The 26,522-nt window shown below is 45.2% G+C and overlaps 2 protein-coding genes across 6 annotated transcripts in view; one reads left to right on the forward strand and one right to left on the reverse strand.

The window, feature by feature from the left end:
- LOC311260161 (sodium bicarbonate cotransporter 3-like) overlaps window positions 1-26,255 on the forward strand; it is a 51,076-nt gene extending 24,821 nt beyond the window's left edge. For 3 of the 5 annotated variants that reach the window (XM_084357686.1, XM_084357685.1, XM_084357687.1), the window contains exons 7-26: window positions 202-594; window positions 3,679-3,797; window positions 6,586-6,743; window positions 6,914-7,001; window positions 8,139-8,285; window positions 8,406-8,509; window positions 9,546-9,720; window positions 9,796-9,929; window positions 18,068-18,313; window positions 18,486-18,591; window positions 18,961-19,122; window positions 19,822-19,935; window positions 21,363-21,524; window positions 21,607-21,858; window positions 22,481-22,549; window positions 23,583-23,756; window positions 23,846-23,977; window positions 24,056-24,135; window positions 24,258-24,365; window positions 24,943-26,255. In XM_084357686.1, the coding sequence (XP_084213812.1) occupies window positions 202-594; window positions 3,679-3,797; window positions 6,586-6,743; window positions 6,914-7,001; window positions 8,139-8,285; window positions 8,406-8,509; window positions 9,546-9,720; window positions 9,796-9,929; window positions 18,068-18,313; window positions 18,486-18,591; window positions 18,961-19,122; window positions 19,822-19,935; window positions 21,363-21,524; window positions 21,607-21,858; window positions 22,481-22,549; window positions 23,583-23,756; window positions 23,846-23,977; window positions 24,056-24,135; window positions 24,258-24,365; window positions 24,943-25,024 (3,005 nt within the window). In that variant the 3' untranslated portion in view covers window positions 25,025-26,255. The remainder of the gene's footprint in view (window positions 1-201; window positions 595-3,678; window positions 3,798-6,585; window positions 6,744-6,913; window positions 7,002-8,138; window positions 8,286-8,405; window positions 8,510-9,545; window positions 9,721-9,795; window positions 9,930-18,067; window positions 18,314-18,485; window positions 18,592-18,960; window positions 19,123-19,821; window positions 19,936-21,362; window positions 21,525-21,606; window positions 21,859-22,480; window positions 22,550-23,582; window positions 23,757-23,845; window positions 23,978-24,055; window positions 24,136-24,257; window positions 24,366-24,942) is intronic. The other 2 variants (XM_084357689.1, XM_084357688.1) reach the window with 1 other exon arrangement.
- On the reverse strand, window positions 12,010-17,008 carry LOC311260162 (complement C1q tumor necrosis factor-related protein 4-like). The gene is made up of 8 exons (XM_084357690.1): window positions 16,845-17,008; window positions 16,142-16,192; window positions 15,363-15,491; window positions 14,436-14,715; window positions 14,198-14,286; window positions 13,915-13,965; window positions 13,214-13,342; window positions 12,010-12,355 (listed from the first exon to the last, which is right to left on the reverse strand). The coding sequence occupies exons 1-8, from the start codon at window positions 16,981-16,983 to the stop codon at window positions 12,072-12,074; spliced, it is 1,152 nt and encodes a 383-aa protein (XP_084213816.1). The 5' UTR covers window positions 16,984-17,008; the 3' UTR covers window positions 12,010-12,071.
- Window positions 26,256-26,522: the final 267 nt, after the last annotated feature.

A 26,522-nucleotide genomic window follows, 5' to 3' on the forward strand; every position in this document is an offset into this window, starting at 1 on the left:
CATGATGGTGTATCCATGACGACATATCAACGCGGCTCTAATACATACGTGTTCTTATATGACTGAAACGATCCATCAGTCTGATTGTCTGATGTGTCTTCAGTTTGCACGCCGACTTTAAAACCAGCATGAGCATCGTTTACTCGTCCAGCTGATGTTTCTGTCCTTTCACCTTCTTCTTCTCCTCTTCCTCCTCTCCAGGGGAGGGTCTGTCCTCCTCTCACCTCTCCCCCCTGCATCACTCCTTCAGTGACACCTCCACCCCTCCTTCCTCCCCTCGTATCTCCTACATGTCTGGACGCCTCCTCCCCAGCCCCGCCTCCTCGCCTCAGACCACTCCCACTCTGTTCCGACGCGGCCGCCTCCTGTCCGAGCCCTGCCCTCCCAGCCCCACCCCCTCCCTCCTCGAGGTTCCCCCGTCAGGCCACGCCTCCTCTGGCGCTCCACGCCGCTGCTCTGCTCCGGGGGGGCTGTGGGGAGGAGCAGGGATCCCCCAGGTGGTGGTTTACCCCCCTGAGGAGGAGGAGGAGGAGGAGGAGGAAGAGGAAGTGTTCAGGACGGAGGACACACAGGAGGATCCTCACAGTCACTCAGGCAAATATGAGCCAGCACGACTCGGCATGGTGTGGCTTCATACTAAACACTAATCTGTTGTTCATAACTAAAACAACAAACAACAACAACTCCCAGGAGACACTCTGCTCTCTGACAGGAAGCCTTCTTAAATCATGATGTAATGATGGTCAGGGCTCAGAAATCGTCTGGCCCGGCCCTGCTGAGAACAATATTTGCGCTTCTGGTTCGGTGGATTCTGTCTTTGTTCGTCTTTGACCATCCTGAGTTAGTTAAATCGTCCACAGACCGGTTCTGTTCTGTCACCGCCGTGTTTCTGTCGCTCCTGGACGTCACATGATGTCCTCTCACCGTGAGGATCAGTCGTTTCAGATTGAGGTGGTCACATGAGGCATTTTTATTCTGATTGTGATGTCACTGTGAGCATTAGTGAAATATTAGGGTCCATGTTAACACAACTAGTCTGGACAAACTGAAGAGCCTGTTGTTGTCCGTCTGCGACTAATCAAGTCTTTACTAACTAAATCTGATGTTTTTAAGTGTCTGTGTTGCTCTACAGAGACGGGCCTCTTCAGATGTGCCAGTCTGTCCCAGTTTTACCGGACAGGATAAATTATTAGACAATAGACTAAGATTAGAAATACGTTGTCTTTACACCTCGTCACATGTTCACGCTCGAACACTGCTCACTGTGAAGTGAGACCAGTCGTCAGGTTTGGACCTCCTGAAACTGAAACTTTGAGTCAACGATGCAAAAGAATTACAAATAAAATGAAGAAAAAGCCGATCGTCATCATCAACGGCCTCTCTGATCGCTCCAGCAGAACGTTAATGAGCGACTGTGAAGTGAAGAGAAACATGCAGGAACATCGTCTTCTTCTTCTGTCATCGTTAGTGGCAGCGAGCGGGTCTCTGCTCGGATCAGGAGGCAGGTTTTACATTAGTTCCAGCTGACCGTCTCTCACCTTCAGAGGTGAAATAAAGTTGTCGAGCAGAGCTGACACATCATCATCTGACTCGTTACTGAGTTACAGCTGTTAATGAGCTGAAGCTGACGAGTTTTAAAGTCCAAATACACAGGAAGCAGTGAGTGTGACGACTGATGGAGCAGAGCGACCTGCTGACGGGCGGCTGCACAGAGAAAATCTAACTGATTATCATGATGCAAGTGTTTTCTACAGAATGACGACACCAGCAGCGCTCTGATTGGCTCCCTATAAAACTCACTTTCACTGCGCTGCTCTGTCGAAATCTCCTGGAAGATGGAGGCCGACTGTCTGCTCACGTCTCCACCATGTCCGGTGCTGCTGGTCGTTGTTACTCTGAGGTCAACAGAAATGATCCAGTTGTCTTTCTTGCAGCTGCACCAACAATAATATACTTTTATACGTGTTTATGCCAGTTTTTTAAGTGGGTGTCTGTTGCCAGGAGAAGAGTCGGCCTTTCTGTTTATCTTCGTCATCACAACACGCTGGAAAACAGCAGAAAGCAGCAGTTCATAGATGTCATCAGAATACATCCAGAGGACGGTTAACTTGTTTTAACAAGTCTCAATCAATGTAATTTTGAATTAGACAAAATCTGTCTGGAGCTGATGATGGAAGTAGTAAAGAGTGAGACGTCTCGCTTCTTTCTCATCTCTGTTGAGATCCGCACATGCTCAGTACAGATCAGGCAGCTGGGCAGTGACGTGGACGCCTCTGAAGGTTTAATGGTGGTCACTTTTTAATATCTTTTAACAGAGACGGATTTAAAAGTATTTACCTGCCAGCATCCCGAACATGAAACGAGTCACGGGTGTTGTGTTTCCGTCACAGCTGATCGGAGCTGCAGCCGGTAAACACCTGTGATGATCGAACACATTGAAGACAAAAGACAGATGTTGGTGGGTGTTAGTGGGCTCGAGTCGTATGAGAGGAAGCTGAAATGTGCTGATCACCTTCAGAACAGAGCTAGAAAGTTTTTTTATTAATTTAAAAATCAAGAAGTGAAAATCACATTACAACATGTTTTATAAAGACGTCTGGATTCATCGGACTGAATCACATGTTGTGTAATTTCTACTGAACAGTTCAGAACCACATGAAGTCACAGTTACAGAGACTTTAACATCAGGTTTGATATCGAGACTGTTGGACTGCAACAGGACACGAGGTGTGTGTGTGTGTGTGTGTGTGTGTGTGTGTGTGTGTGTGTGTGTGTGTGTGTGTGTGTGTGTGTGTGTGTGTGTGTGTGTGTGTGTGTGTGTGTGTGTGTGTGTGTGTGTGTGTGTGTGTGTGTGTGTGTGTGTAGCAGTCATGTGCTTTAAATCAGCAGCTTCAGCTCCTCGGACTCAAACAGGAACAATTATCTGTTGACACTCAACCAGAGCAGATTGTAGTCATGATGATAATAATAACTTTACTTCTATAGAGAATACTTGTGAATAAAACAAAAATTAAAGGAGCAGTCTGTAGTTTTGTTGAAGAAATGTTAATGAGCAGAGAAAGATCCTCATTGGCTGATTTTAAACAAACTAAATAAACAAACTCTCTTTGTTTTCATGATGAATAAACTGAATAAACAAACTGACCTTAAAGGACAACACACTTTATACTGTTTTACTTAGTTTGTATGTGGCGGACCCTGCCACCTTTCTAGTGGACAGGAAGGGTGAAGTAGTAGAAAATGAAAAGTACCTCGAAATCGTACTTGAGTAAACTGTTGTTAGGTTCATTTAATCACTGGTTCTCACTTCTGACACCAAGATTTAAATTTTTACTGCAAATGAATATCAGTTCCAAACATCACTAATCGGTCTCCTTGATTTCTAATTATTGGCATCGTTATCAGTCCTGAAAAAGACATATCGGTCGACCCCTATTTGCTTCTCCAGGTTTAGTTGTTGAGAAGTCAGACGATAATAGTTTAAAATAATTCAGCCCAAGAGGGAAATTCACTCAAACAAAGTGGCAGTTGACTTGAGACGGCAGCAGGTGGCTGGTGTCCCTGAGGGCGACTCGTGCTTCGTGCCTGAAGACGCCTTCAGGATTCAGTCAGAAAACAGATTCAGATCAGCTCACAGCTTCTCCCGTTCCTCTTACAAACATCTTTCCATGTCTTCAGGTCTGCTGGCGTCCCCTCACTCGGCTCCAGGAAACCTCGACAACAGCAAGAACGGCGAGAGTCGTGTCAACGGCGGCAACGGTAGCAGCCGGGAGAACAGCACCGTGGACTTCAGTAAGGTAACGACCGCTCGTAACTCCTGCTGTGTAGGATCCTCGGGTTTTAAACATCAGGAAGACGCGTTTGAGTAACGAAGAGAGTCTGAAGGTTGATTTAACAGTTTGGAAAGTTATTACAGTGACGATTCTTCTGTCGTCATCATGTAAAGTGAAGATGTGAGATGTTACAGTAAGTCGTCTACCATGATTTTGAGTTTTCAGATTAACCGGCCAACAACATGCAGAAATAATTAACTGTGACCTCACACACGTTGGCCGTAACTCAAGAATTCATGTGCTAAATTTCACACAAACGTCAAATAATTACATTTTATATCATAACTCAGGAACAACGACAGACACACACCGACAGACACACCGACAGACACACACCGACAGACACACACCGACTGACACACACCGACTGACACACACCGACAGACACACACCGACAGACACACACCGACAGACACACCGACAGACACACCAACAGACACACACCGCCTGACACACTGACTGACAGCAGTAAACGTAGCGGATTGACAGGATCACACTTTGCTGAAGGCTCTTTGACATCAGTCTCATTGAAGCACGAGGTAAAGTTCAGCATTCTTCTAACACGGTGTCACATCAGAATGATTATGGGACATGAAACAGTCATTTTATAACCAGGAGTCTCCATCTGGTTGAAACCTGACCACGAGCATCGCTGTGGTTCCTGCAGCCACTTCCTCCGTTAGAGGTCGATGGGACCAAATCCAGAGACGTCTCATCAATATGTTTATTCATTAATTTTCAAAATCAAAATCACAGTACAACAACAATCACAGTCTGTTTAGGTTTGGGCCGATATCAGATCTTATCGAATATCACAATTTGCAGTCATATGCAATGTTTTTCAAAAAATCGAGTATTGAACAGTTACCATGTGACATCAGGCTTTAACACAGACACGGAGAACTTAGTTTCTAAGAAGTAAATGATGAGCCAAAGGATCTGAATGAAGCTGCATGTCGTCTTTAACAGTCGTTAACTAGTGCAACACTGTAAATGAGTCCAGCACTCAGCGACGGTAGTTTGGCTGAACGAGCGAGCGACGGTAATATCGCCTGTCTCATTATTTGGCCTGGACATTATCACGATGGGCCCAATCCTCAGAAACAGAAACACTTTAATATTTCACATCATTTCACAATGAGCTGAAGTTACAGAACACAAAACCTCCAATAAACTGAGTCATGTCCGAGTTCTGTAATTGGTCCGTGTGAAACTGATGCAGCCAATCAGCAGCTGTGTTTGTGTTTTGGAGGGATGACTTGTTTGTTTCTCGGCAGGACTGCGACTGCGTTTGTTTGCTGCCGGCGGCCGGCAGAAAGCCCGCTGTAAGTCTGTTCACCTGTCAGTCACCGGCTGTCGACCAATCAGTGGCCTGTGTTGTGGTGATGCGCTGTGTCCTCGCTGTTTGTGTCGTTCAGTGAAGTCGGTGTGACGCTGACTCTGTTGTGTTGTTTCAGTGTTTCGTGGTGAAGAGTTGGACTCCTGTTGTCTTGATTTAGTTTGAATGTTGGTGTTGAATCAAGATGTCTTCATTGACGCTGTAGCAGAGATGTGGGATTTTAGAGCAGACATCAGAACAATATATCAGCTGTTAACAAAATAATTTCACCACATGATCCCTTTAGTCGCTGTGCTTGAGCTTTCTGTCGTATGACATGATGATGATGGAGAAGACGTCCTTAATGTGCCCAAATACATCAGTTTAAGACCTTCGTGGTCCGTCTTCACTGCTCAGATCTGATGTTAAAACTTCTCCAGTCCAGAGTTTTTGTGTCACTTCAGTGTTGGTATGAATAATGTTAAACCTCCAAATGATGCAGAACATGTTTTACATTTTGTTAACGTTCGTCCACAGACTCAAAAAGTGTAGCTGGATCAGCTCTGATCAAACTGTCTGAACTCGGCAGTGCTGATAAAAACTGAACTGCCTTCAGAAACATATTTCAGTGTAGTTTAGCTGCGATGGAGGAGATCATGAGCAGGAATTGGCGGCTACTGTGTTTCTGAGAAGTGTGAGTAGAGCTTAAAAAGAGCTTAAACTCTGTGAAGCACCGTCTCACTCTGGTTTGATAGGTGCTGTTGAGATGAAGATTAGTAACTTCATCTGCTGAGGAAGATCATGTGATGTGATCGAAAGCTACAGAACAGCTTCTAAAAGGATCTTCTCCATCAAAGGTCCCACGTGATGCTGATTTCCAGATTCATACTTTTATTTAGGGTCTCTGCTGGAAAATGTTTACGTGCTTTAATGCTCAAAAACACTATTGCTACACTGCAACACCTGTTCAGCCTGTGTGAAAAGCCCCCTCTGCTCTGATTGGTCAGCTCTCACAGGCCTGAGCAGGCACCGAGGGCGGAGACTGTATACTTGTGACATCACAACGTTAACCAAGTCATGACGGCTCGTTTAAAGGCAGTTTCTGAATACAGACTGTGTATTTCTCTGTGGATTGAGTGTATTTATACACGTCCACCTGCTTTATAATGAAACAAGACTTTGTACAATATGGGACCTTTAAAAAAAAATTTATATTTAATGTCAAGGATCAGCTGATAATCACTTAAACTGAGACTCTGGGATCAGATCAGAGGAAACTCAACCTGCTGCTGTTACCTGAGAACAATGACTCACCTGAGCTGTGACAGGAGGATTAAACTGCTGCTAGCGCCCCCTACAGGCTGCAGCGTTCATGTTGAGGTGATGTGTGTGTGTGTGTGTGTGTGTGTGTGTGTGTGTGTGTGTGTGTGTCAGGTGGACATGAACTTCATGAAGAAGATCCCTCCTGGTGCTGAGGCCTCCAACGTCCTTGTGGGTGAAGTCGACTTCCTGGAGCGCCCGATCATCGCCTTCGTCCGACTCGCCCCCGCCATGCTGCTGACGGGCCTCACTGAGGTCCCAGTGCCCACCAGGTGAGCCACACACACACACACACACACACACACACACACACACACACACGTTTGTTGATGATTAGTGATTCTCCTGGTTTTACTTCAACAGTAACCGTTTAAGGACTCCACATCTGACCAGTCTGAGTGGATTTGTTGCTGACTGTCTTCATGTTTTCTTGTCCGTCCAGGTTTCTCTTCCTGCTGCTCGGCCCGTTTGGAAAAGGTCCACAGTACCATGAGATCGGACGCTCCATGGCCACTCTGATGACAGACGAGGTGAGACGACAGAGGGATCAGTTAAACCACGACACATTCAGGGACGCTAAGTTACTCATTAAAAAACAAACAGAGCCGGAGCTGAAGGTTTAATGTGACGACTTCACCGAGATAACGTCTCAGTCAGATGCTGTTGGGGACAAAACACAAGTCAAATGAAGAACTAAAGAAGTGACAGTGGCTTTCAGCTCCTCCACAGCTCGTTACAGCAGGAACAGTGAAGATGAACCCACTTTTTAATCCTAAAAGTTTAAAAAACAAACTCTGTGCTCTCCTCGACTCCGGCTGTTTATTCCTCCTGAGCTGTCTGCAGGTTAACGCTAACAGAGCCGCTCGTTAATCCAAAACACGTCTGTTAGTTCAATTCACCACAGAGAAAGGTTATGGTTATGTACAGGTTATGTTCTGATATTTGTATTAACATTTCTCCAGAAGGCACCAAACACAAACATGTCAGAGAGATGAAGATCAGTGATGGATTATCTGCGGTGAAGCTGAGCAGACGGCTCACAGCTACCTGTCACTCAGGGAGGCCACACCCCTAATTATGCATAACTTTGAGCCTCATTATAGTTGAAACCATTGAATTGTATAAAAGTTGTCATGAAGGGATAAATTATCTACAGAAACCAGCTGTAAACGTTTATTTCTGCTGTAAAGTCGGACGTTTTAACACGGACTCGCTGTCAGAGCCTCGTGTGGCCGTTAGAAGAACTGCAGTTTTTGACACTTCTGTCTTGGCTTCATTTTTCAGCCTCGGACTTTGTTGTTTAATTGTGACGTATGTAAGAACTGTGACGTTTCCACACCTCTAGGTGCTGAGGAGCACAGTCAGGAGAAACGCGTCATTTAAAGGGGACCTGCAGTGATTTTACACATCAGAGTTTCACCAGAACTCTTTAAATAAACATGTGAAACACATGAAATGGTAAAAGTAGAATTTCAGCCAGGAAACACATGCAGGCAGTAACAGGCAGCAAGAGATCAGCAGGGTCCAGTCGGCCCCGTGTTGGCAGAGCTCCCTGTAATTAATAATTATTTTGGTTTTTCAATACTTTATTTTCAACGTCTTTGCATACCTGACAGTGTTGCTGTGCAGGTTTCCAGGTGAGCTGCAGCTTCTTCTCTCTCTGCTAGATTTTCCACGATGTTGCCTACAAGGCGAAGGACAGGAACGACCTGCTGTCAGGGATCGATGAGTTCCTGGATCAGGTCACGGTGCTTCCTCCGGGTGAGTGGGACCCCAGCATCCGCATCGAGCCCCCGAAGAGCGTCCCGTCTCAGGTGAGCCCGCCACTCCTCCAGCAACACGAGACCTCCTCCTGTCAGACAGCGAGGATCTCTGATGCTAGTCCTGTCTGACCTGAGTTCAGCTCCGTGTCTTCGTCCTCTGTCCGTCTGCAGGAAAAGAGGAAGATGCCGTCCATGCCGAATGGCTCCGCCCATGGCTCTGACACCATCAAGGAGGCGGAGCATCAGGCGGGACCGGAGCTGCAGAGGACGGGGAGGTCAGTCTGCAAACTGTCTTACTTTACAGGACTGTGAGAGGATGGCACGTACACAAGAGCATCAACAACCTGACAGACTCTCCTGTACCTACTTTAGATGTTCCTCCTCTATTTTAGCTGCCAGCATCAAGTGTCAGACATCAATAGATTCAGGAGAGCCTGAAGTTTCAGTCCGGCTCTTTTAAAATCCCAATTTTTCATTTAATTTGCCTGAGAATCGATGAATTTACCAGAATTTAAAAGAAACTGCAGTCAAAATGTGTTTTTTTTACTGTGAACGCAGACAGAACCTCAGGAACTTTTCTGTCTACCTCTGAACTTTCCTCACAAGTTACAGACATTAATGATGATATTGTCTTCAGTGTTCTTCAGTGAAAAATAGGTGTGATCCTACATTTCATCCACTGACCGTGTAGATGTTTCCAGAAAGGTTCAGAATGAAAAAGAAAGTTTAGTAGATTTAAGCGATATTGTATTTTTTCAGAGAAACGTTTGATCCACTGAACATGAACAAGAGAAGTAGCTCGGCTGCAACCAGAGTGGGAAACTATGTTGGATCCTGACGAATCAGTGCTGCAGAACATGATGATGTAATCACGTTCACTACAGAAACTCCACTGCACATGAGTTTTTAAAGCATATGCAGAATATTAGCAGTTTATAAGGTACTATACGTTTTAGAGGAATAGTTATTATGAGCCGCCAGCTGCTGTCTGCGTCTTTAAGGGTTAATTAAAAACATTTTATCAATTGTTGAAGTCATTTATCAATAAAAACACAGCTCATCCTCGGGTTGAAGCTGAGCTGTGTTCAGGGAAATAATGACTGACTTCAGCTAATGTGTCAGGTATCAGAAAGATATTCAGTTTACTGAAACCAGAAAGTGTTCACATTTAAGAAGCTGGAATCAGAATTATGACTTCATGACTAAACTGATTCATTGATCCGGGTGAGAAATTGAAGGTTTCTGTGTCAGTTGTTGTGAATAAAAACAGAGAGTCATGATTGAGGAGAGAGTGGGTCCTCTGTCCGTCAGGATCTTTGGCGGTTTGGTGAACGACATTCGGAGGAAAGCTCCCTTCGTGTGGAGTGACATCAGAGACGCCGTCAGCCTGCAGTGTTTGGCGTCCGTCCTCTTCCTGTACTGCGCCTGCATGTCGCCCGTCATCACGTTCGGAGGTCTGCTGGGAGAAGCCACCAAAGGAAACATAGTGAGCAGCAGCTGACGGGTGATATTCCTCCTGGAGGTGCGACATGAACTAACCCGTCTCCTCTCTCTCTGGTAGAGTGCCATCGAGTCTCTGTTCGGGGCGTCTCTGACGGGCGTGGCCTACTCTCTGTTTGCTGGTCAGCCTCTCACCATCCTGGGCAGCACCGGTCCGGTTCTAGTATTCGAGAAGATCCTCTTCAAGTTCTGCAGGTGAGTCTGGTTGTTTGACTCGTTACCCATAAATCCCTGGTAGTGGAGCCGCCGGTGCTCTCCGGCTGGTGTTGAAACTCACTCTGTCCTCGTCAGCTGTGATCTCAGATGTTCTGGTCCAGATGTTTGCTCACTTTTATGTTGTCTACGTTTGTGTGCTTCAGCATCTCGTCTGTCCGGTCGTCGACCTGCACAGGCTGCCACGTGTCCGGTTTTTATTCAGGTTCTGTATGTGACATCTAACAGCAGTAAATGTACACAGTGTGAAGTACTTTTACTGCTGATACTGAAACTACATGAAGGCGGTGTGCTGAAGACAGAAATACACAACTTCTCAAGCCCCACTCCTAGCGTTAGCAACATGCTACAGCTAGCAGCCTGGCTACTGTCCCAAACAGAAACCAACCACAAGACTCTCGGTCTAAAAACCTGATCTGAGTGCTGTGAACAGTCGGTAAAACAGCCGGTTGCATTAATCAGTCGGCAGGTTTTGGAGAAAGAACGGTGATTTTGAAGCGTCTCACGTCTCGGTGGTGAGAGGAGACACGTCCTTGAGAGGAGACACGTCCTTCACGTCCTCCGTCAGGTTCCACAGTTATCACGTTGTTGCACCGTTACCTGGAGATGGTGACCGGGCCGAACGATGACAGACGCGTCCTTTATGTCATAATCAGACAGGAAAGGTCGCGCCTGGTGTCAGACTGAAGATCATGTTTAATACGTGGATGGTGTCACTTCTCTGCAGACATCACACTGTGACGTCACACTGTGACATCAGAAGAGAAGTGAGAAGTTAAGTTAAAAACATCGTCCCTTGACAGGTGAAAATATTTTTTTGCTCTGGTCAGTTTTGGGATTTTGCTGCTGTAACTTTCAGACTGGCGACAGAAAACATTCAAAATCCACATGTAGGTGTTTATTGTAGTTCTCGTCTCTTTATCCACATGAGTGTGTTTTAATTGTATGTATCATTTGCATATTTAAGCATAAAATATCTGAAGCTATATTTGTTATTGTAAGTAATCAGGAAGTTTCATGTTGATCTGTTAGTTTAATATTTGACCTCGTCCTCTGCACTGACTCCTTTAGATACACTTGTGAATGCAGGATTTTTAATGGAGTAATGGAGTATTTAATGGAGTAATGGAGTATTTTTACATCATTCTGCTGGTACTTTTATTTGAGTACAGAACCAGAATTCTTCTTCCACAGTCGGTCAGTGTCACTGCTGCTGTGTTGAGCTGTGACGCCCCCTGCAGGAATTAAAATGGTAACCTGGGTGATGTCATTAATGTCCTCGATAATGAGATTGTGTTTTTTTTAAATGTAGTTAAGTAAGAGCTGAAAACAAACAGGGAGGCGATGTTATTCTGCTGGAGCCAGGGAGGTCCGAGATTATCCAGATTTCTGGGTTTTGGATCAGCGCTGTAATTGGCTTCAGACGGATTGTGTATTTGCAGTTTTCTATTGTTTGACTCTTTTTGTCTGAGGATTAAAAATGATTTTTATAATAACAAAACGTTTTGTAACACTTACATAAAACCCTTATTTTTTAACCTGCTCCATTTCCCACTAGATTATATCACACTATTCTACTTTATCTGCTGTTAAAAACTCAAACATTTCCAGGAAAGTACGTCAGAGAGACGTCAGCGCCTGCAGTTATTATTTATATAATATATCACATAATGTGGAGGCAGCATCAGAGAGATCAGAGTTATACAGTTAATGATGATTTTCAAACATCTGAATCTATTTAAACTCATTTAAAGTAAAAAATATCAAAGATTTTCTCAAATCTGCAGATTTTTCTTGACGTTTATAAACACAATAATCAGATTCATAGATTCATGTGTCGGTCACAGGTCAGAATACTGCAGTACTTTTACTCCATGAAGCTAAGAATACTGCAGTACTTTTACTACTGATACCTGACCTACATTTCTTTATGCTCGGGAGGATTATGAATGCGGGTCTTTAACTTGTAATGGAGTATTTTTATGCTTAATGAAATGATGTCTCTGAAGACATGAGCTCTGCTCTGCTGCTCTGTCAAAGTGTCTAAAATGACACAAACGTGTCGAGTTTCATTCGTTTTATTCAAAACAAACATGCAGGTGAACGTTCAGGACATGTTGGTCCTCACATGGGGAACAGCAGGAAGCCGCTGAAGGTGCTGTGGTGGTTGCTGTTGTCCCAGATCTGAGTGTTTTGCCACAGCTTCAGGGAGAGCCTGTCGCCCGCCTCCAGCAGCAGGGCGGCGCCGTTGGACGCCGTGTCGCTGCCCTCGCCGGACGGCTGCTCGTGGGCGATCAGCTGGATCTCGGTGTTGTTTTTGTAAAGAACGGCGCTCATGGGGAAGTCGGTGGGGCCGTTGGCTGTGAAGCGGATGTAGTAGACTCCACGAACAGGTGCTGTGAACACACCTGGAGGAGGAAGGGTCAGTAAACATGCGGCAGGTGAGAGGAGACAAAATAAGTAAAGCACAAAGAAAAAGGCATCCGGCTCATATTGTAGCTGGGGCTGCACCTGTGGTCAAAATATTATCAAAATTGCAATGTGGCAACATCCAGATCACAGGAGTAGAGTGTATACCTCTGCCAAGGCCCAATTCAAGCCTGTCATCATTAAATGTCCACAGTTTAATTATGAAGCTCTTCATGTGCTAACAAGTGTCTGAATGAGACTACAGAGGTTGTCGGGGACATTAAACGTCCTCACAGCGAACACGGAGACTCGTCTCCTCACTAGTCGTCTTTACAGGCCCACTTTAGTTACACACTGTTCTCACTCTGACTTCACAACTTGTGCATTGATCAGTTTATAGAAACCTGGATAGTAATTGTGCAGTAAGACGCTCAGTGGTGGAGACGTTTGAGTCATGTGACCGTGATGTCGTCTGTTTGTAGCCTAGCATTAGCTTTTTACTGCTACACATTTAATTTACCTTCAACCATCACAGAGTGGAGTTCATCTGTGGAGATGATCTGCTGAACAGAACCTGGACAGATCAGAAACTAAAATCCAGTTCAATAATCACAGAGGAACCAGAGAGATGCTAACTGCAGTTAGCTACAGACACACACCATCTCTACAGCTCTCTATGCTAAAACAAATGACTCAGTGAAGTCCTCAGTATTTAGCAGATTCCTGATGAAGTCAGATGTGATGGTAGAGGAGTTGTGATAACGTGGCCTCTCAGTGTAAATCTAATATTTACATATGATCTACATGGACAGGTGTTACAGGCTGCAGGAACATGTTGGACGGTGTGTGTCACTGACCTGTCTCAGAGTTGTACGTCTGTCCGATGTTGGTCAGGACGTCTTTGTAGATGAGATTTTTACTTCCTGATGTCGTCTTCTGGAGACCGTTACCTCCCAGAGACACGGAGAAGGCCACCTTCGGCACCTCTGAAGGAAAATCAATGAGAACAAATATTCACAAAGATCAACCAGGGACATGGTTTGGATTCTGTGTCCAGGTGTCAAAACTGTTTTTACATTAGTGGATTAAACAAATGAAGTAACTCTTAAATGTAAATGTTCATACTTTACATTCACCTTCATCTCCCTCAAAGACAGATCTGGACAAATTAAACTTAAAGTGTCTGCATGTAGAGAAAGCAGGCTGTCGTACGCGTTGGGTCCCTTTTTAGCATTTGACTGAAGTCTGACTGAATGGATCGGGCCTGTTCAGCTCATTAACACAAATACACAGAGTGAAACAGTCGTTGCATTTATGGTATTATAGTAAGAACTAATATCCACAGAGGGCGCTCCTCCACCACAGGTACACCCAGTTAATGGCACCAGAAAAGGCTCAGAGGAGCTCACTGTGCCTGAGTGCAGCCCCCTGATGACTCATCAATCCTAACATGTCTGTCTCAGTGTCGGCTGGAAACAGGTTTGTCTCTGTGAAGCTGTGACCACAGTTGAATGAACATTAAGAGGGAAAATGACTGGACTGTGATGGAAACACTGACCTCTCATCACCTTCAGCTCCTGCTCTGTGGCCTCCAGTCTCTGTTTGACACCTGCAAACACAAAGAGACACAGAACCACCGTCAGCTGATCGATCACCTCTACAGTCACGTTTCATCAGATCCTACTGGGAAACAACGTGACCTTCATTTAATCCTCTATGTCTTATATTTATCGTTATCTATATCAGTCATGAGAGCTCTGTGATCTGGCAGTGCTTTCAGGAGACATTAACACAGATATGTTCAGAGGACGTCCTCAGGTCCAGTTCACATCGAGTCTTACTCAGATTGTCCGTCTGAAGCTGCTTCAGTGAGTCCTGAAGGTTCTTCAGCTGGACTTCTTCACTTTCCTCTGCGGGAGGCTCGTCCACCCTTTAACACAAAGCGACAGACAAAGTCCATCTTCAGGACTCACTGTGGACTTTCACATGTGATGCATGCTGCTGCTGAAGGTGCTGTGGTGGTTGGTGGTAGTAGTAGTAGTAGTAGTAGTAGTAGTAGTAGTATCAGCAGTAGCTCACATGGAGAGGAGCAGGAAGCCGCTGAAGGTGCTGTGGTGGTTGCTGTTGTCCCAGATCTGAGTGTTGTGCCACAGCACCATCTTCAGCTGGTCGCCCGCCTCCAGCATCAGGGCGGCGCCGTTGGACGCCGTGTCGCTGCCCTCGCCGGACGGCTGCTCGTGGGCGATCAGCTGGATCTCAGTGTTGTTTTTGTAAAGAACGGCGCTCATGGGGAAGTTGCTGGGACCGTTAGCTGTGAAGCGGATGTAGTAGACTCCACGGATCGGTGCTGTGAACACACCTGGAGGGAAGAGGAGGAGTGATGAGGAGCTGGGGCTGAAACATGAAACATAATGGAGTCATCGCTGTCCTACTGAATCTACCATTACCATGACCAAGACAGGTCAAGAGACGCTACTGATACCTCACAGGAGTGTCGTTAGCTGTTTCATCCACAGGTGTTTCTTCACATTTGTGTGGTATTATTATTAAATGAGGCATCTCGTTAGCCTGTCTTCTCTTTAATGACAGGCCGGTGTTATAGCTCCTCCTGCTGTTTATCTCCAGCAACACAGGTCAAATTTCTGGAAATTGATCAGATTTCACACTAAATTGAAGTTGAACACTTCAGCTGAATTTCATTCACGGATCAGTTTTAAGAGTTTGGACTTTTTTGCTTCAGTTACGTGTCCTTCTTTCAGATTAGTGGACAGAAAATGTCCAAAATGTCTATTTCAGTTCAGATTTCTGTTCTGGACATTCATGCTAATGTGTGCATATTTAATTGCATGGCCTCATTTGCATATTTAACATAAAATATCAGAAACCTTGTAATTAAAAAATAATAATTGTCTTAATGTGAGTAATAAACTGAGAAGCATCTCTGTGAGATTATATATTCACCTGTAGCGTCTCCCCTTTAATGGACACTTGATTACAGGGTCTCACCTGTCTCAGCGTTGTAAGCCCCGCCCACGTTGGTCAGGACGTCCCTGTAGACGAGGTCTTTGTTGCCGGTGGTCGTCTTCACGAGGCCGTTTCCACCCAGCGAGGCCGCGAACGCAATTTTAGGTGTTTCTGTACGAAAGAAAAGAAAAAGTCTGATCCTGTCATCGGAAGTGTTTGTGAGAACTTCGCTTAAAGGAGCAGCAAGTTTTATTATTTACAGTATTAATGAGGTAATAATACTAACTTTGAATAAACCAGCTGTTCTCAGAGGAAAATAAGGTCCCAGAACACTGTTTGAAGCTAGAGAGGTGGCAGGGTCCGCCACATATGAACACAGTAGAACAGTATAAAGTGTGTTGTCCTTCCAGGTCAGTTTGTTTATTCAGTTTATTCATCATGAAAACAAAGAGTTTGTTTATTGAGTTTGTGTAGGCAGAAAAAAAATCAGCCAATGAGGATCTTTCTCTGCTCATTAACATTTCTTCAACTAAGCTACAGACTGCTCCTTTAAAGTGCAGAGTCATGTATCTGAGGCTGCGTCACCTTAATGTTTAATTATGAAACATGTTTGAGATTAAAAACTTTGACTTATTGTTTATAATCAGCATACAGACATTTAATAACTGCTTTCATTTTTTACTGTTTTTACTGTTCGAGCTATAACTTCTCCCATGAAGACATATTATTTATATATATGTATATATATATATGTATATATATATATATATATATATATATATATTATTACTAGTGTTTTAAACATTACGTTCTTTATTTACCTTTCACTCTCTTCAGCTCCCTCTCAGCTGCATCCAGACGCTCTGTCATCGCTGAAAACAATTAAAGAGAAGAACTGTTGTAAATATCGTGAGCGGTCAGTGAGCCGCACACAGTCCAGTTATTTCAGGTGATATTTCTGGATTCCTGCAATAAAAGTCTGATTCATAGACGAGATTACATGAAACGCTCCTGTTTGAATCATCAGAACAAAATATGAACAGCTGTGTTGGAAAACATCTGTGTCCTCCTCAGTCAACACTGGCTGACCAGCAGACAGCAGTTTCTCTCCAGAAAGTTTTCCGCTTTCTAGGAAACAAGATGATGTTTTTTCTGAGATGGAAACAGTTTCTGTCAGCTACAAATCTGAAGTTGCAGAATAAAGAGCGTCAGTAACTTTTCTGTATGAAAGAAGTCGTAGTCCACAAAACATTCCTGGAGCTTCACAGTAAAACAGCAGACGAGCTGTTTGGAGACATCTGATGTTTTAGTCTCCAGCTGCTTCAGTTGTTCCTCTAAAACCTTCAGACTTCGTCTCTCTGCCTGAAAGAAAACTCATTCATTAGCAGAAGACTATCAGCAGCAGCCTCTCCAGTCTGAGCCGCAGGAAGTGATCTTGAGGAAAGTGTCGCGTTGACTCAGAGTCAATGTGACGGAGCCGTCTGAAACACTCAGAGGTCGTCCAGGTGTGAGTGGAGACCTTACCTCGTCTCTCGGCCTTCAGCTCCTCCAGATCGGCCTGCACCCGCTTCAGGTCGGCCTGGCTGTCGACGGGCTGAGCCGAACCGAACCGAGCCAGGCAGGCCAGGGCCAACAGCAGCAGGACGGGGAGACACCGAGACATGATGAGGGACAGAAAGAGGACAGAGAGGCCTCTGGTTTTTATAGAGAGCCTCTGTGTGGTCGATGGCCTCAGTCTGTCCTGAGTCAGTGTTGACTCTGTACATCAGTGTTGACTCTGTACATCAGTGTTGACTCTGTACATCAGTGTAGACTGTAAACACTGATTACTGCTCCTGCAGACTGAAGCAGCTCAGCTCTCTTGATAGTATTTCTCATTAAGATGAAGTAAAAGTAAATCTGCACCATCGACTCTGAACAGAACAGTCTGTTTATTCTCTCCTGCGTGAAATAGTTTCTACTCCAACAGAGGAGGTTAAATAAAAGGTGACGAACAGCTGAGCTGTGATTGAATGTGCAGATTGGATTTCTAATCTTGTTGACTGGTTCTTTGATCAGGTCAGTTCTGATTGTTTGGCCTGTTTTGTATTGAGTTCAGACATTTCAACACGTGCGACTTTGCTTCATTTGTTTTGTGTTACTAGTTGTGCACATGAGGTGGTGTTAGTGTTGTGAAACGACACAGAGCTCCAGTCTGATTTCTCTGTTTTACAGAACATAACTTTACGTTCTCAAACATTTTCAGTGTCTGAACCAACTTTTATGTCACAGCGACAGTTAAAACTGAAGTGAAATGAATGTCTGAGACTATTGAAGAGCTGCCGGATGAGATAAGAGAGATAACAGTGTGTTTGTTACTGGTGTTAAAGATGTAATATGTTGAATGTTTGCATATATTTTGAGTTGTGGATTTCTGTGGTTTGAACATTGTTGGAAACATTTGGCACGATGTAAGAACACATCGTGCCAAATGTTTCCTCGAGGGAACGGTGAGTTTCATCTGGTCTTCAGAGTGTGACGGAGTCAGAGTGTGACGGAGAGTCGGAGTGTGAGGAAAACTTTAAACCACCTCGTCTGAGTCACAGAGAGATTTAATCAGCAGTGGAGGTTATTTAACAGTAAAGACAACAACTCCCATGATCCCGCGCTGTTTGTGTCCTTTTTTTGTCTACAGTGGCCGACATGACATCCTGTACATTTAAAACATTTTAAAACCAGACGTATGTTCCTGTCCTGTCTGTCCTCAGTGACTACGACCTGTCCTACCTGTCCCTGCGGACCAGCATCGGGCTCTGGACGGCCTTCCTCTGCCTCGTGCTGGTCGCCACCGACGCCAGCTCTCTCGTCTGCTACATCACGCGCTTCACCGAGGAGGCCTTCGCCGCCCTCATCTGCATCATCTTCATCTACGAGGCTCTGGAGAAGCTGGTGCACCTCGGGGAGGTTTACCCCATCAACATGCACAACCAGCTGGACAACCTCACCTTCTACACGTAAGGCCCGACCAGCAGCGCCATGTGTTCTCTGACTAACTGCTGCAGACTTTGTTTTCTAGCAGCTTCTCTGAAGGTCAGGGGCTCGTTCGAAAAGCTTCAGTGAATCGGTTGAACTTTAAAGTTGTGTTGTTTCATAGTGTACCCGCCTCGTGTTGCTGCTCTGCTGCAGGTGTCAGTGTTCTCCACCCACCAACGCCTCCGCTGAAGCCCAACAGGTGTGGAGCAAGCAGAACCTGACGTCAGAAAACATCCAGTGGGACCAGCTGAGTGTGAAGGTCAGAATGAACCCTTCATCACACACACACACACACACACACACACACACACACACACACACACACACACACAGCTCAAACACAGTGTGTGTTCATGTGGAGGCTCGACTCACAGTTCATTATGTGACGATATCACTTAAAATAATCAACAGATGCCTTCAGGTGTGGAGACAGACCGCATGTGGTTTGATGGTGTTCTGAGTGGAACGATATCGGACTCATGTCGTCCAGTCGAGTGAGACAGAAGAACATTCAGTGTATTCATAGAGAGAAGTTGGAGGTTTTCCTGTTCACTTCAACACAGTCAGATCACAGCGGCCTCTGGTGGCTGTTAGAGGAGCTGCAGCTCATCACTCTGTCTGTGTTCAGGACTGTGGGGATCTACACGGCGTGTTCGTCGGCTCGGCCTGCGGCCACGATGGCCCCTTCGTCCCCGACGTCCTGTTCTGGTCCGTCATCCTCTTCTTCACCACCTTCTTCCTCTCGTCCTTCCTCAAACAGTTCAAGACCAAGAGATACTTCCCCACCAGGGTGTGTATCCGCCACACACACATCCAGTTTGATGAGAAAGAAACTGATTAAAAACATCTTTTCAACTCTTATGTCACATATGGATCTTTTATCTGATGGTTCAGATGCTTGACTGAGGTTTTCCTTCCTATCATATACATTTATTCATGTTTATCATATACATTTATCAAATGTTTAATGGAATGCTTTACAATTTATCACCTCAAATTCAAGAGATCAGTTTAATTATTGTATTTTTGGATTTTACTAAACGTGGGAACAACATGCAGCTGTTCAACATGTGACACCACGTAGTCTGTTATTCTATGATAATTCACATCTGATTGATATATTTAAAAAAAAGACGTAAAATAACGGATTACTGTTGTTAAAATTGTTAACATCCGTCTCAGATGTTTTCTGTATCAGCTCCCAGCAGTTCAGTGATTTTAAATGTTTATTTAGCTCAATATTCAAACTCAAACCTTTTTTTATTTTCACAGCTCAAACTTTGAATCATTGAAATGCAGTAAATCCAACCTGAGTGTGTGTTGTGTGTAGTAAGTAAAAAGACGAGGCATTAAATCTGAAACAGCGTTGAGATTGTCATTTTCTGCAGTACTTATAATTTTGACACTGACAGTCGGTGAAATCACTCAGTCGGGTTTTGTTGGTAAATTATTGATGGTAAATGTTGATCAGATCGTCTCGTGTCTGCAGGTTCGATCGACCATCAGTGACTTCGCCGTCTTTCTGACCATCATGATCATGGTGCTGGTGGATTATCTGGTGGGAGTACCGACACCCAAACTCAACGTACCCGACCGCTTCGAGGTAACGCCGACTCCAGCGCCGGTTCTAATCTGTGAATGTGAGCTGGTGTCGACAGCGTACTGGAATTTCTAACCTCGATACGATACACTGAAAAATATCTATTAGGTTTTGATAAAAACAAAAAAGGAGACTTTAGCGTGACGGCAAGTTTTTCTTTTCTTGGTCCTGAAGGCCTCTTCAGATGAGTCCTTTAAAGATAATGTGTTGACGTCAGCTCACTGTCGGAGGGAGTAAGAGAGAACTGACGTAACGATATGTTGATATTTTTGACAACATGATTGTGCAGTATATTATATAATATAGTGTGTTTATTATGTGAAGTGGGAGGCTGCTGACGTCTGACTGGACTCTCATTTCTAATTGAACTTTATATTTACATTGTTCGGTGCAGCACATCTTTCACTTTTCACTGATTATCACATCCATTCACTCACCGTCCTGTTTCACGTTTCATTTTTAACTTTCATGGTAATTGTCTCGTTTGAATTCACACCTTTCTTTATGGAGTTCGTCACTGCTGAGACGTGAATTTCCCCTCGAGGTTAAATAAATAAATAAATTAACTGATTAATAAAATAAAGTATTAAAATCAGATTATGCAGGAACTGTTCTTGAATACATTTGTGGGGTTATGAGAGCAGATTGAGTTTCCTGCTGTTGAAGCTGGTCAGGTGTTGGGTGGCTGAAGCTGTGGGCCGGTGAGGTAACAGGTCGGAGGGCGGCGCTTTATCAGCTGCTGTATTTGTGCTTTAGGGGAACATGATGTAACTCTGTGGACAGATGCTGTTTAAAACAGTTTCCAGGGTTAAAAAACGATGAGTGGAGACCTCGAACATCAGTCGGATCAATGACAGAAACAATGAAGAGATCTTTAAAAGCCAATCAGGGAGTCAGGCCAGAGGAGCTGTAACCTGAAACGTCCTCCTCTAAACAAACGATTTCATAATAATAATGTTGCGATTGTTTTATGTCTGCGACCGTGTATCTGTGCTGCTGCCGGTCGTAAACCAGGACTCTGTTAACGAAGAGCTTTTTAATCTCGTGTAAAACAAATCCAGACTGAAAGAGCAGATTGAATGTGACAGAAACATGTGATGACCAGGAGCTTCACTGTGACGACGCCTGAAGGCTCAACATCACTTTGATATACATGTAACACTAATATCACCTCTCAGTACCACGCAACACACAACACAGGTATAATGCTAATATCTGATTAATATTCAAATCTGATTGTAGATTTTTTATATTTTTACTTTCGATAATATTGAATGCAGATATTCATTTTAATTATCAGCTGTTGTAAAAGTATTAATACTTTTACAACAGCTCATATTAAAGTATTAATACTTTTACAACAGCTGATGTTAAAGTATTAATACTTGACTTCACTGTCAGAACTGTAACGCTGCTGTTTGTCCGTCCAGCCGACGTCGAACACTCGGGGCTGGCTGATCTCTCCGCTCGGTACGAACCCCTGGTGGACGCTGCTGGCCGCCGCCGTCCCCGCTCTGCTCTGCACCATCCTCATCTTCATGGACCAGCAGATCACCGCCGTCATCGTCAACAGGAAGGAGAACAAGCTGAAGGTCAGGACGACTGACGGGGCTGCAGGTGAGCACAGACCGGCGGCTCGGTGATAAACCCTCCCTCTGTGTGTGTCGGTTGCAGAAAGGCTGTGGCTACCACCTGGACCTGCTGGTGGTGGCGGTGATGCTGGGCGTGTGCTCCATCATGGGCCTGCCGTGGTTCGTCGCAGCGACCGTGCTCTCCATCTCCCACGTCAACAGTCTGAAGGTGGAGTCGGAGTGCGCGGCGCCGGGCGAGCAGCCGAAGTTCCTGGGCATCAGAGAGCAGAGAGTCACCGGCTTCATGATCTTCGTCCTGATGGGCTGCTCCGTCTTCATGACCTCCGCCCTCAAGGTGAGCGCCACGCCTGACCCTCACCTTTTAACATGTCAAATAATTGTTGACATGTTAACTAAACTGAACTGTCCCAACATTTCAGCCTTTATTCTTCAACCTGCGCTCAGACTTCAGATGACACTTTAATATTCACCAGACTCCATTAACAAATGTGTTGATTTTAAGAGTTGTGTCAGGAGAAACTTAACGAACTTTACGACAGATTCTGAATCATTCTCCTTGTAGATTCAGCATTAAATGAAAACATGAAGTTGTTTGTTTCCTAATAAAAAAATCAAGGTCAAGAAACAAAGAAAAACTAGTTACTTAGTAATAACTAATATGGCTAATCTAATAAAAAACATGCTAACGCGTTTCAGCCTGAAAGGCCTTCGTCAGGGCAAGGACGCCCTGACGAAGGCCTTTCAGGCTGAAACGCGTTGGCATGTTTTTTATTGGATTAGCCATGTACCAATAAAGGCTTTTTAATCATCACCCTCTCGAGTGCCTCAGAACTTTCTTCATAAGTTCTACTTGGATCCCTGAACTGAAGAGCACCTTTCCTACACCCAAGCAGCACTTCATGCATTTTGTTTTTTATGTTCCCCTCTAACTTGAAGTTTCTCCGTCTGTCCGTCAGTTCATCCCGATGCCGGTCCTGTACGGCGTCTTCCTCTACATGGGAGTGTCCTCGCTCAAAGGCATTCAGGTCTGTCTCAGTGTCTCTGTCTGTCCTGCTCCACCAGTCTGTGCTTACAGGGACAATATGTCTTTAATCTGATTGAAATCATTCTGATTCCAACTTTACTGTTTTCATGGAGGCTGAGAAGGTGATGAGATAACGGTTTGTGTTTCCAGCAAGTTTGAGATTATTCAGTTTGTTCCTTCGTACCTGCTTCATGTTCATGTTTACTGAGCTGGTGTGAGCTGTGAAGACTGAAGCCACCAGTGAAGCTTCTGTCCTCCTGAGTATGAGCAGAAGCCTCAGACGACAGCGCAGCAGCTCACGTTCACCGACCGTCGCTCTCATCAGTCTGTCGGGTCGTTTTCACTGTTGGTCTCGTATCGTCAGCAGCTGCCTTCACACTCCTGCAGCGGCTCTTGATTTGGTCAGATGTTCAGTTCTGACTTTGTTCATCCTGACAAACACATTTGAACAACTTGTCGAGTCGTTCAACAGTCTTTAACTCCTTCAAGACTAACGGTCGACCGATGCGACGTTTTCATGGCCGATACTGATGATTAGAAATCAGACTGAAACCTGATATTTGGAACCGATTTTCATTTGCAGTAAAAGTAACAAGTGAAGTTCTTAGGTTTAATGTGGAGGCTCTTTACTTGAGTTTTTCCTTCTTCTGCAGATTCAGATATTCAGTGTTTAAAGCGTCTGTATTTCTGACTAATCGGTCAGATGGTTGTGGGCGGGACGCTGCGTGAGAGGAAGCTGCATCAGAGTGAATCTGACAGATAGACAGATCAGACACAGATGATCAGATAAATGCTGAATATCAGTCTGATAATTGTCGGATGAGCAGAAAGAAAATCAAACCAGAAGCGTTTACATAGTTAATATTTTCCTGTTGATCGCAATATCAGTATCAACATCTCCGTCTGTTCAGTCACTGCGGTCAGACCGTCTCTTCTCGTTGAGGCGTTAACATGAGCTGTGTGATTCTGATTATTAGGGTTCATGTGAACGTAGCTACCGTCTCTGACGTCGTGTCCGTCTGTCCGTCCTGCAGCTGTTCGACCGGATCAAACTGTTCGGCATGCCGGCCAAACACCAGCCGGACCTGATCTACCTGCGCTACGTCCCTCTGTGGAAGGTCCACGTCTTCACGGTGGTGCAGCTGTCCTGTCTCATCGTCCTCTGGACCATCAAGGCCTCAGCAGCCGCTGTCGTCTTCCCCATGATGGTGAGACGGACCGAGACGACGGAGAGAACACGTTTCACTTATTTAATACTTCAAGGCTGTAACTAGTGTCTTGTCGGTGTCCTCTGCAGGTTCTGGCTCTGGTGTTCATCCGGAAGCTTCTGGACTTCTGCTTCGCCAAGAGAGAGCTGAGCTGGCTGGACGACCTGATCCCAGAGAGCAAGAAGAAGAAGGACGACGACAAGAAGAAGAAGGAGAAGGAGGTGAGTCGTCACACTAGGCTCTGACAGACCGACTCCGCTGAAGCCTCCTCGCCGACCGCTGATGTGTGTTTGTTTCAGGACGCTCGGCGGATGATGGAGGAGGTGGAGGACGACCCGGTGTACGACATCAACTTCCCCATCAAAGACCTGAAACGACGGTGAGTCGATGACGTCACAACACCACGACCCCTGTTAACAGACGCTGCAGCAGAGAGTAATGTGTGTGTGTGTGTGTGTGTGTGTGTGTGTGTGTGTGTGTGTGTGTGTGTGTGTGTTGCAGTGTGGACCCGTCGGAGGTGAACATCTCAGATGAAATGGCCAAAAGCGGCATTTGGAAATCCGTCTCCATGAACTCTGACAGCAGCAAAGCTCTGAGACGCATCAACAGGTAAAACCCACCGGAGGCTCTGTGACATCACCGGCTGAGCCTGTTGTGATTGGTTCAGTCACTCTGGACTGAGGTGAACTGAGGTGAACTGCACATGACTGAAAACTCACACAAGGTCGCACATCAGGTTCACAGTTAGAGGAGTGATGACGAGTGAAGGGAAACAATCCAACGTACGAACGTGATGTCACCTTTGAACAGGTAGTCAGAGTGAGGAGTCGGATCAGAGCCGCTTGAACAGATTATAGGTCCGATCAGAGTCCCCGGCCCAGAGAGTGCAGACTGAGACCCTTCAGGTTACTTACTTACTTTGCAACTAATGATTCTTCTGTTCATCCGTCAGTCGTTGAGGCTGTAAAATGTCAACGTGACGTCATCAAACCGTCCAAAACCCAGAGAACAGCAGAAGACCTCACACTTAAAGGAGCAGTCCGTCAGAATGTCCAGACTTTTAGTTTAAACATTCAAACATTCATCGGTCAGATTGAATCACTGAGCTGTGTTTTCTGAAGTGGTTTTAAAGACGAGTCTGAGTGTTGATCCGGTGTCTCAGCTCAGTTGTCTTCATGTCTTCCAGTCAGGAGAAGCTGCCGAGCGTCCAGATAAACGTGGAGAACGAGGACGGCCGGAGAGTCGTGGACGCGGAGACCTCGCTATGATCCACTGCTGTGACTGATGGGACGCTGTAGCCCTGGAGGTGAAAGGTTGTGGGAGGACCAATCAGGCTTCACCTCGCCATGCTGCGTTTTCTCAGACGACGTTTAATTTCTCATCATTTTATGGTGAAACACGGAGGCTCCACCGCTCGGAGCAAGTACGGCCGCCGCTGATGGAAACGGTTCCCCAGGTGTCGTTGGTCGGTTTCTACCGGGGCGGCCTGCTGCTGCGCTGTGATTGGCTCCTGAAGCATCGGACTCGGTGGACGTCTGATTTTCCAGACTGATAAATCTGAAAAACAGCTGAAGTTTAATTTTATTGTTTTAATTTTCAGTTTCTGCTTTCATGAAGCAGGAGAGGCTCCTGACCGCCGAGGTTTATTTAATCCAACGTGCTGATTCAAGTTGATCGTGTGTCTGTGTGTGTGTGTGTGTGTGTGTGTGTGTGTCTGTGAGCGTGTGTGTGTGTCTGTCTGTGTGTGTGTGTGTGTGTGTGTGACTGTGTGTGTTTCTGTGAGCGTGTGTGTGTGTGTGTGTGTGTGTGTGTGTGTGTGTGTTTCTGTGAGCGTGTGTGTGTGTTTCTGTGAGCGTGTGTGTGTGTGTGTGTGTGTGTTTCTGTGAGCGTTTCTGTGAGCGTGAGCGTGAGTGTGTGTGTGTCTGTGTGTGTTTGTGTGTGTTTCTGTGAGCGTGTGTGTGTGTTTCTGTGAGTGTGTGTCTGTGTGTGTGTGTGTCTGTGTGTGTGTCTGTGTGTGTTTCTGTGAGCGTGTGTGTGTGTGTGTGTGTTTGTGTGAGCGTGTGTGTGTGTCTGTGTGTGTGTGTGACTGTGTGTTTCTGTGAGCGTGTGTGTGTGTGTCTGTGAGCGTGTGTGTGTGTGTCTGTGTGTGTGTCTGTGAGCGTGTGTGTGTGTGTGTCTGTGAGCGTGTGTGTGTGTGTGTGTGTGTGTCTGTGAGCGTGTGTGTGTGTGTGTGTGTGTCTGTGAGCGTGTGTGTGTGTGTGTGTCACTGTTGTGCCTCACCTCGTTGCCTGCGCTGGCCGACTGATGGATGTCGTCATATTTTCTCCTTCGAGTTTCAGTAAATTCAGTTTTCTGACGACGATCAGTCTCAGATTTGACACTTTGATCATTAAATCAGATGTTCGGTTGTGAAACATTGTGCGAGGACACGTTCGCTCAGGAGACACTTTTCTACTCTGTAATTTAATTAGGAATAAAGACGTGATGTCTGCAACACGGCTGCATGTTTCCTGACTCGTCTGTCCTCTCGTCTCCGTCAGTGTGGACGAAGCCTCCAGATATTAAAAGTTTCAGTGTTCATATAAAAAATGACACTTTACAGTAAGAGAACATGATTTAACATTAGTTAATGCTGTAATAATACATGTTAACAGTTCACGTTAACCAAGGTGTTCATTTATACATTATTTTATGAAGATGCTGTTAAACAATAAGCGTTGATTGTTAATTAATAAAATAAGAGTTTGCATGTGAATTGAGGCCCAA

The sequence above is a fragment of the Pagrus pagrus genome, assembly GCF_965226575.1.
Source record: "Pagrus pagrus genome assembly, chromosome: 7".
In the NCBI taxonomy this organism is placed as follows: domain Eukaryota; kingdom Metazoa; phylum Chordata; class Actinopteri; order Spariformes; family Sparidae; genus Pagrus; species Pagrus pagrus.

Excerpts from the sequence above, each read along its gene's own strand:
- LOC311260162 (XM_084357690.1), bottom strand. The coding sequence starts at position 16,983 with ATGTCTCGGTGTCTCCCCGTCCTGCTGCTGTTGGCCCTGGCCTGCCTG. Across the intron at positions 13,343-13,914 it reads GGAGCTGAAGGTGATGAGAG|AGGTGCCGAAGGTGGCCTTC; the intron begins GTCAGTGTTTCC and ends ATTTTCCTTCAG. Across the intron at positions 12,356-13,213 it reads GACGTACAACTCTGAGACAG|GTGTGTTCACAGCACCTGTT; the intron begins GTCAGTGACACA and ends TTCCTCCTCCAG.